The sequence below is a fragment of the Montipora capricornis genome, chromosome 11 (assembly GCF_036669925.1).
Source record: "Montipora capricornis isolate CH-2021 chromosome 11, ASM3666992v2, whole genome shotgun sequence".
NCBI classification, from domain to species: Eukaryota; Metazoa; Cnidaria; class Anthozoa; order Scleractinia; family Acroporidae; genus Montipora; species Montipora capricornis.
Window position 1 is genome coordinate 20,829,139 of NC_090893.1, and position 10,133 is coordinate 20,839,271.

Sequence of the window (10,133 nt, forward strand, 5' to 3'; positions counted from 1 at the left end):
TTTGTCGTTATTCCCCAGGGCCCGGTTGTTCAAAAGCCGATTAACGCTAATCCCATATTAAAAATTAACCAAGGAGTTTATTACTCCACTACTAAATGCTGTTCAACGTTGATATTTGGCAAAACTTTACATTAGAAGAAGTCAATCTTGAAAAACAAAAATAAGCAAAACAACCTTTCACCAAAAAGTTGAAAACACGAAACAAAAGTTTACGCTAATCCTGGATTAAGCTAATCGGCTTTCGAACAACCGGGCCCAGTACTGTTATTTTCGAATGTTCGGCATCGTTCCTTCATTTATGATTGAAATTAGTAAAAAAAAAGGAACATACTGAAGCTACGAAAGGGGCATCTTTGTTTGTTTTTTGAAACTAAGAGAATTTCCTACTGAACTTGGAGTTTTTGCGGGGAATATACGCTAACTTAAGGAACCTACAGAAGCTATATGGAAGTTCTTAACGTGGTAGAACGAGGTTAACGTAGGGTAGACGAAGGTTAGCGAGGTATAAAGGGGCCAACTTAGGGTAGATAGGGGTAAGCGTGGTTAACTTGATAGAACGAGGCTAAGGAAGAGTACATGACGGTTGCTGTGGCAGAGCGAGGGTAACTTAGGGTAGATGAGGGTAAAGGGGACTAACGTAGGTAAACGTGGTAGAAGGTTGGTGTAAAGGGACACTTTTTACCGTATAATTTATATAACGTTTAAAGTTGTTATGTATGGGACTTCTTATGGGCCTAACATCACAGTTTTGCCCCTTTTTTGTTTGGGTTTTTTTTTATTTGCGTTTTCACTTTTTTATTTGCGTTTTCTTTTCTATTTGCGTTGTCATTTTTTTATTTGCGTTTTCATTATTTGCGTTTTCATTTTTTTATTAGAGTTTTCATTTTTTTATGTGCGGTTTGCTTTTTTGTTTGCGTTGTCTTTTTTTATTTGCGTTTTCATCTTTTTTATTTGCGTTTTCATTTTTTTATTTGCGTTTTCTTTTTTATTTGCGTTTTCATTTTTTTATTTGCGTCTTCTTTTTTGTTTGCGTTTTCTTTTTAGTTTGTGTTTGAGCCTTCTGGGCCAACGTATATAATACCTTTGGTATACCGTCACGCCATTAGAGGAATTGTCTTCTTGAAAAAAAGATCTTCCTTAAACTGCTTCTCAAATCCGTAAACATAATGAAACCATTAGTAGCAGCTCTGTTTGGAAGCATTTTCGTTTGCGTTTTCTTTTTGTATTTGCGTTTTCATTTTTTTAATTTGCGTTTTCTTTTTTTTTTTTTGTTCTTGGCTGGGGACAAGTAAGGTGTTCAAATGTCCCTGGAGTCTATGAGAAATAAAAGTCAAAATCCATGCTTTTGGGCTAATGCTTTAATCCATGCTTTTATACTACCAAATTCTTATTCAAGTCAAACTAAGGCGCAGAATGACCTAGGTAGCTAATTCTTGGTACCGTTGCAGTGATCGTTCGCTCTACAGGTCTTCCAACTCGTTTATGACCTCTTCAGACCAAGTCGACCACAAATTTCATGTATTTTTTATGAAATCATCACTAAAACGATATCATACTTCTGCAAGGTAAACATCAAGGTGTCAAATGCCGTGGGGTTGACGGAGGCATGACTAATGCCCGATCCCTGGGATTTCTAATGAAGGAAATGCCCCGCTAATGCTCTGGAGAGATGAGTACTGTTGGAATCGACTGATTCATTAAGCTTTCACCAGTTCGCGGGAGAGGAATTTCCTGTTAGCGGGCTAAAAAGAAAGCTAAATTAAACAACGGAGGATTTGAACCCAATAACTGTAATTTGGAAAAGTGAGATAGCTTCACAGTATTTTCATCTTCATTCAACGCCGAAAACGTTTTGAAAAACGCAGCGTTGTTCAAGAGTTGAGCGATGGTGCAAGGTCAAGAGGGTCTCAATAGGGTAGTGGTTTTTACAGCTAACGGTTAAATTTTAAGCATTTTTACTCCTGAGGGTTAAATGTTTGGCCCTTTCACGGCTAACGGTTATGGGCGTGCTTGACTTTATACATGAACATACAAATTTCTTGGAGGCGTCCATCTAATCATAGTTAATAAACTGAAGTGGTTAGGGAACACAACAAGCTTCTTTGTTTTATGTCTTTGTTCGCTTTTTTGGCCTTGACCATGAACAAACAACACAATTTTCAAATTTTTTAAGCTCCCTAAATTAAACCAACCAGAACTTTACAGATTGGTTTGGCATTGTTAAGAATTACAAATGCACGAGCGAGTAATACCAGTGAAAGCATTGACCAGTTTGTTTAATGAGGGTCTCAATGGGGTTTAACCGTTAGCCGTAAAAGGTGTGCATCCATGCTTCTCTTTGTTCAGGAAAGGCCAAGATAGGCATTTATACAGTTTTCCAACAGAAAATAAGGCTACAGGTAGCCTACACTGTGTCCGAAGTTGGTGGCGCCGACTCTTACTTTAAACTTCACGCGTTTGTTCAATGCACGTTTCTCGAGTCATGTATAGCATGGGTGTCTTTTTGATGTGACAATGTCATGATACGAGGGTAATGCTCTGAGACAAAACAGCAAGATGAATAGACTTCAGTTTATCTAAATCTGATGGTGATAATTTTGAGAGTGTACCAGCCAGAAGGGAGGTCACTAGAAGGAAACCTCCATCCTCACAAAATGATAACTTAAAACCGAAAGAAGTAATGTTTGCAATCTCACTTATTTGAATTAAAATAAAAAGAATTTTAAAATAGTTTTTTTTTACTCCGAATCTTCCCGCGTGCCGCAATCTTGAATCCTTGTGATGTGTTCCAGTTGTGCTATTTTTCTGACACTGAGAGCTTTTCTATAATAACAACAGGGCAACTGTAACACGTAACAGTTATTTAAGATGGTGGTGTCCAGGAAATTTGAAAAGAAAAAAGTTGAAATTCTCATATTGGATACAAATGATTGGAGTGCAAGTTTCTAAAAGGTACAATGGAAGCTGTCAACAAACTACTGTATATGACAGCTCCTAGAATTGCTATGCCCTGCATATTTACATTAGGGGTGCGATCGATTGACCCTATTCCGGAATAAGAATACTTGGAGTAATGATTTAAAACGGTTGTCTGGCGTTTTGAGGCAACGAGGATACCACAGATACTGCATGTTGGAAATAGCATTTTAGCAGCTTTTTTACAATTTTAATGTGAACTGATCTCCGCAAAAACCAAGGATTTCTAACTTCTATTCCATGTGTTCCTATTCCGGAGAACGGTCAATCCAACGTACCCAAAGTTTATGCATCGCAGTTATATTTATTACACAATCAAAAGATTACAGAAACCGGCAGAGCCTTGTTTCACACTATCTTACATGCGCACTTCAGCAATGATAAGTTTACACGAATGGAAAACAAATGAAAAGTATCTGGTAAAAAATGAAAGAATGAATGAAATAAAATAAAGTCAGTAAATGCTATGTCAGTTTTGAGCATCTTTGACAAGTTTTTACAAGTGGACACTACCAGGACAGACTGCAAATGGTGGCACCATCTCCCTTCCTCACGATAAGAAGTTTAATTTCAAGTCTGGTCCTTTAAAAATAAAATCGAGGACCTTAGGAGCTACGACAGCGACGAGAAAGGCATTACATAGCGACGTTTAATGAGCAAAAGAACAGCACTGCTCATGGATTTTAGCTTTTGAACCGTTTGTCCCGTTTTCTGCGAATACAATGACCAAATCTTGAGGGCTATGAAAACGTCAGCACATAACACTTGTAATAATAAATTTTTTTTTGTTTTTGTTTTTATTGAACACCGTTCAGGTAGAGGGTAGCTCAGGTAGTTTGTAGAGGTCAAGTAAACGGGAATAATCGCGAAAAAGCCAAAGAAACACGATCTTGCAATCTTAAATGACGTTTTTGGTCATACAAAACTACCTTTTATTACTTCAAGAAAAGATAGGCAGTACATTTTTTGCTCAAGTCTTTGTCCTTCAACAAATAGATATTTGAGATAGTTGAAGTCCTTTAAATATTGAAGAGAATTTTAAGTCAAACACGTTGGCACAAACGTGATTGCCGTTCAGCTATCCTCTTCATTTTAAATTGAGTAGTCGAGACAAATTATCCGAACTACAGCCAAAGATCTAGAAAATCTTTTTAATACCTTAACTGAATTTATGTTTCAACGAAAACTTGGACAAGTTCTTTCAAAGTTGCCATGCATTTGTAGTTCAACCATCCAGAGAGGGGTATAGATATTTAAATTGATTTGACAGCAATAACTGCAACTTTTCTCCATGATTAATTAAAGACGATGCACGAGACTGCCGCACTTTGTAAGTCATTGATAGTCGCTAGTCTTCTTGATTCATCTCCCTGTGAAAGCTTGTATCCCAGTGATAGCTCTTCCAAGAATCAAGGCGTGGATATCATGGGTTCCTCAAGAAAGAAACGTGAATCAATTAAGTCGGTCTAACGACATACCACAGTTTGAATATTAGTGGAATGTTGGAAGTTAGCAAAGATTTGGATGGTATTGGAAACATGGAGTTGCTCTTATTTCATGTGATGTGTTCACTTAAGTGTGCCCAAATTCTCTCCTTGTTACGGTTCTTGGAAAGGGGATTAAGGCGTTTTCATAAGCGTTAAAGATTATGACCTTGAATTCTTAGTTAGCATTCGTACTTTAAAAAGAGACATTCCTTTGCAGGTCATTAGTTAAATCTACAGTTGCTATATAAGTTTGAATGGTCATGTCAAGCAACTTGTCTTCGTAGCATACCACTGACAAAGTTGCCAGAATTAAACTAGACGTAAACAAGACTTTCGCGAAACATTGAATACTTCTCACTGTCAAGATAAATCTCCCTAACTAGAATGAACACATTATGCCAGAATCTCCTCTGGATTTCACATTTTTTGGCCCCTGCATAAGTATACAAAGTTGACAAAACTAGCAGTTATTTTCTGGTTCTAAAGGATAATGGCTCTTTTCCTTTCACGCTGCCTCCGTAATGGGAAATTTTACACCCATTCCTGCCAGTTTTGTTTACTTTTACGGATATTGAAAGCAAAATCTCGAGTTGGGTGCACTGTAAGGATGCAAGAGGTATTTTTGCAGATACCTTCATATGTGTTGACAGCTTCCAAATTCATCACATGGCGAATGACGTGGTATTCATCGGAGATCCCGTTTCCTACAATTTTCACAAAACGAAATGAAAAATTATACTGGTTATTTGCAACTCTCAGAACTGCAAACCGTAACTTGGCTACTAGAAAACACTATTTGGAATGATTGATAACAGCTTTCGTATCTTTTCAAGCAATGTTTAAATAAGAATTCCACTGGCTATTCAAATATAAGAATTTTTTAGTCCAGTTCAGACACTCCCGAAAACCACAATGCATATCATTTGCATCGTCGCTTTAAAAACTGAATTAATTTTCTGCAATCCTACACCTCACTCCAGTTAAGAGTTTAAAGGGTATTTTGAATATGAATACACAAGATGCACAATTTAACTGCCACATTATTACCTATCAGAATTACCACTAAGTTCTTCACAATTAAATCCAAAACACACTCTTGATTAAACGACCATTTGGGCCCACTTGTGCATGCAAATGCCACATTATGGAATATCAAAACCTTGATATCAGGATGGTGATTGGAAGTTGTCCTAATTCTTGGTTTGCACCCACATGACAAGACACGCGGCGGCCAAGTTTGATGGCAATACAATACATTTTATTTTTACAGAATTTCCATAATAATAAAGTTTAGTCCCCAGTGGAGAGACAGGTTATAGTTCTTGCCATCCAACATTACCACCGTAACATCAGATGCAAACCATCAATAATTTAGGAGAAAAAGTGTACATGGTTTGCCTTGAAATGCACAGGTTGGAAGACATGTAGAATACAGGGTCCTTTCTTTACCTTTAATTAACTCATCCCCAGTTCATGGATGAATTCGTGCAGCGACTTCAGCTTCTACTAAGTGCTCATTCACAAGGCAAAACGGATAACAGAAACACTCCTTCCAACTTACCACCAAGCATGTCCCTTGCCATTCTGGCAATGTCTAGTGCTTTTCCACATGAATTGCGTTTGATCAAAGATATCATCTCCGGGCAGTACCTTGCAGACATAAATTTTAAAAGTCACAAAAAAATGTTTCAGTAAAATTGAAAAAAGGTTCCTGTAATCAACTGTCGGCTGACATGCATCAACAGTTAACCTACAGTCGGCCAACAGATTACTGACATAACAGAAGGAAAGCTCAGCTGAGATTTGAAGGAAAATACTGAGTTACTCTATTTCTGAGAAATGCTGTTTCAGTGCCAAGAGAGAGTAAAAACCCTTTGGTTGACTATTGGCTTACATTCCTTCATCTTTCAGTCGTCCAACCTGCAAGCAGCTTTGAAGTCCAATACTTATCTGAAAAGAACCATAGAGTGCAGTTTAATCATATGAGCATCAACACACCAAGGCCAAGGAAATTACTCTGACCAATCAACACAGATGCAGCACACCAAACAAATCAGAATTCTAAGAGATTAAAACATAACAGCTTGATACATTGTTGAGGTGAGGCCTTAAGCTTGTGATCTCAGTTTGGGTTTTATTCCAAGCTTCCGCCTGTCGACAGCACCATCAGGGAATAGGAAAATATTCCACAGCACTAGACTGCGAATATGTGAGCTGACTCACATTGCATTTGAATGCTGCAAGGCTGGCCAAAGTGATGTGAGGATTGTATATGCAGGCTAACACAGCACAGACAAATAACAAAATAATTAGTGATGAACATTCAGTGATGAGCTGTACTAACTGTTGGCTGAAAACAAAAACTGTGATCAGCAGCTTAACACATTAGGGCTGTTTATGCAAGAGAAAATAAGCCATGGCTAACATAAGACGCAAACACCCCGTATAAATGGTACCAAATCTACGTTCATGGCTTTCTCAAGCCGTGGCTTATCCTGGCCTGGGAGTTTATACTCGTATAAATAGTTGCTTTCGCGTATTATGTATGCCGTGGCCAGAGTAAGCCGTGGCTTATTGTCTCTCTTTTACTCCGTCTAGCGCGGGACGATTTTACTCGTAAATGCTGGATGGTTCAGGAGTCATGGGTTAAAACCACTCTAGAAACATTAAAAAGTGATCAGTGGTTAGTATTGGACTAGCAGGAAGCTGTAAAAAAGATTAAGACATGAACATGAAGTTACCTCAGTTGTCATGTCAGCCATTTTCTTTTGCATGAGTTGATTTGCTGCGAGGGGTCGTCTGAACTGTTGTCTGAAAAAGTTATTGAATGCAAACTAGCTGAAATTAATGGCTATGCATTTTCCAGTTCAAATTATTGTACACGAGGGTCATAAATTTTAAATTGAATTAAGACAGAGCTGCAACTTAACAGTAAAGCCAGAGAAAACATGATAAGTATTTCTTCAGACATTGGAAACCAACATAACAAACATACATCCTGAATTGGCTGATTGTTGCACCATTCATGAAAGTTAATAAATATATTGAATGGATTTTAAGAAAACGACAAAACCTTTGAGTTTATAAAACATGTTTCGACAGAAACTTCTGCCATCCTCAGCTACCCAGAATACAAAGCGATGGAAGCTGAATTTGTAAAATAGAGTAAAGACCACTTTCCCAAGAGGCAGGTATTTTTTGCAGGTCACAGGTCACAGGTTACAGGTCACAGGTCAGGTTTGCAGGTCAATGCCTTAACATCACTAAAGCAACTCTAACCCTTTTGTAATGTAACCTTTGGCCAAAATAATAGTTTTTAGGTCTAGAGTTAGCATTAATATAGGGTTAGGGTTTTTTCTATCATTTTTACAACAGTGACCTTTAAATCCGACCTATGCCCTGTGACCTGTACAAAAATAGCAGTCATTTTCCAAGTATGCTACAGTGTCTCTTTTTGAGCAAGCCTAAGAGCAAAGTTTTCGTTAAAATTAATGTTCTTTTTTATTCTCAACATTTTGAGTGGAATAGACAATATAATTTAACACGTGTATCAACAGAACACATGGTATCAAGGCTGGAAATCATACTACTACTACTACTACTACTACTACCACTACCACTACCACTACCACTACCACTACCACTACCACTACCACTGCTACCACTACCACTACCACTACCACTACCACTACCACTACCACTACCACTACCACTACCACTACCACTACCACTACCACTACTACTACTACTACTACTACTACTACTACTACTACTAATAATAATAATAATAATGTTACGAAAAATAGCATTGCGTGACTCTGCATTGCTTTAAGTGCAACACCCAAGGTCATAAAGCTGTCAACTGCCCAACCCTAACAAAGAAGTGTTTTCTGTGTGGCAAGCAGGGACATGATGCTAGAAACTGTCGATCAGGTGGACGCATATCAGGAGGACAAAGTAAGGATGGTAACCCTGTGCGGCGTGGTCAAGTGAGTGCCAGTTGTCTAGTTCAACCACCTGAGGATAAACCTACTGATGAAGAAGTTAAGGCCTGTATTAAAGATGATAAGTTGCTGTTAGCCTGTGGTAAGAAGATTCCATTGTTGAGTAGTGCTTGTGTTGAACCGTTGACTGGAGGAAGAAGTAAAATGCCTGTCGTGAAGGGAAGAGTTGGAGAGAAGCCTGTTGATGTCCTGAGAGATACTGGTTGTAGTGGAATTGTAGTAAAGAGGGACCTTGTGTCCGAGGATCAGTTTACTGGCGAATTTAATGTTATGCTGCTCATTGACAATACGGCAAGGAAAGTTCCCATCGCAAAGATTGATGTTGATACACCTTATCTCAAGGGCCAAGTGGAAGCGCAGTGTCTTTCCGATGCTGTTTATGATTTAATTATTGGTAATGTACCAGGCGCAAGAGCCGCTGACGACCCAGACCCAAGCTGGCAAGTTCCTGTACAAGAAGCTTGTGCTGTAACCACGAGAAGTCAAGCTAAGAAAGCTGGAGAACATATTCCGCTGAAGGTACCGGGCACCAAAGAAAGTCCTGTAGTTGATAGAGAAAAGCTCAAGCAAATGCAGCGTGCAGTGATGACGAGAGCCTACAGAAATTTTGGCAGAAAGATGACGTAGTTGTGAGAGGCCAGGCTGAGACTTCATTTGAAGTGAAAGGTGGAGTTCTGTACCGCGTCTACAAGCACCCTTATGAGAACGGAGGTAAACCCCTGAAGCAGGTTATGGTTCCTGTGCAGCTGAGAGGTCGAATAATGGAACTAGCGCACGGATCGATCATGGGAGGTCACATGGGAATAAAGAAAACGACTGATAAGATTCAAAGCGCGTTCTATTGGCCAGGCATTCAAGGGGACGTGACTCGTTATTGCAAGTCCTGCGATGTACGTCAAAAGACAGTTAACAAGGTTTCCGTAGCGAAGTTTCCCCTAGAGAAGATGCCATTAATTGACAAGCCGTTTAAGAGAGTAGAAATCGACCTGGTTGGACCTATTGTTCCCCCGAGTGAGGACGGTCATAGATATATATTGACATTGGTCGACTTTGCAACTCATTATCCTGAAGCTGTCCCGCCGCTGAAGAACATTGATACTGAGACTGTGGCAGAAGCATTGGTGGATACCTTTAGTCGTTTGGGAGTGCCTGAAGAGATCTTGAGTGACCTTGGTATGCAGTTCATCTCTGAGTGTATGAAGGAAGTGACGTGGCTTTTGAGCATTAAACAGCTCACCACGACTCCTTATCATCCTATGAGTAATGGCCTGACGGAAAAGTTTAATGGAACAATGAAGAGCATGTTAAAGAGATTGTGCAGCAAACAGCCAAGACAGTGGCATCGCTATATTAACCCGTTGCTGTTTGCATATCGTGAAGTTCCTCAGGAATCTACTGGTTTTTCGCCATTTGAGTTGCTGTATGGAAGAGCTGTCAGAGGACCGATGTTTATTCTCAAAGAGCTTTGGACGAAAGAGCTGGAGGAGCCTGAGGTAAAGAACAGCAATCAGTATGTGTTTGAGCTACGCGAGAAGCTTGAAGATACCCTCAAGCTGGCGCACACCAAGCTTCAGAAAGCCCAGAACAAAGGCAAGCATTATTACGACCGAAAGACTAAGGTCAGGAAGTTTGTACCTGGAGATAAAGTGTTAGTGCTGCTGCCGAC

At 39.2% G+C, this 10,133-nt stretch overlaps 1 protein-coding gene across 1 annotated transcript in view; it reads right to left on the minus strand.

Annotated features, from left to right (window-relative positions):
- Nucleotides 1-3,866: 3,866 nt before the first annotated feature.
- The window catches only part of LOC138024162 (glutaryl-CoA dehydrogenase, mitochondrial-like), a 20,936-nt gene continuing 14,669 nt past the window's right edge, over nucleotides 3,867-10,133 (minus strand). Inside the window, exons 11-15 of the mRNA XM_068871269.1 lie at nucleotides 7,205-7,274; nucleotides 6,358-6,413; nucleotides 6,025-6,113; nucleotides 5,096-5,167; nucleotides 3,867-4,409 (exon numbers count right to left, since the gene is read on the minus strand). Of these exons, the coding sequence (XP_068727370.1) occupies nucleotides 4,339-4,409; nucleotides 5,096-5,167; nucleotides 6,025-6,113; nucleotides 6,358-6,413; nucleotides 7,205-7,274 (358 nt within the window). The 3' untranslated portion in view covers nucleotides 3,867-4,338. The remainder of the gene's footprint in view (nucleotides 4,410-5,095; nucleotides 5,168-6,024; nucleotides 6,114-6,357; nucleotides 6,414-7,204; nucleotides 7,275-10,133) is intronic.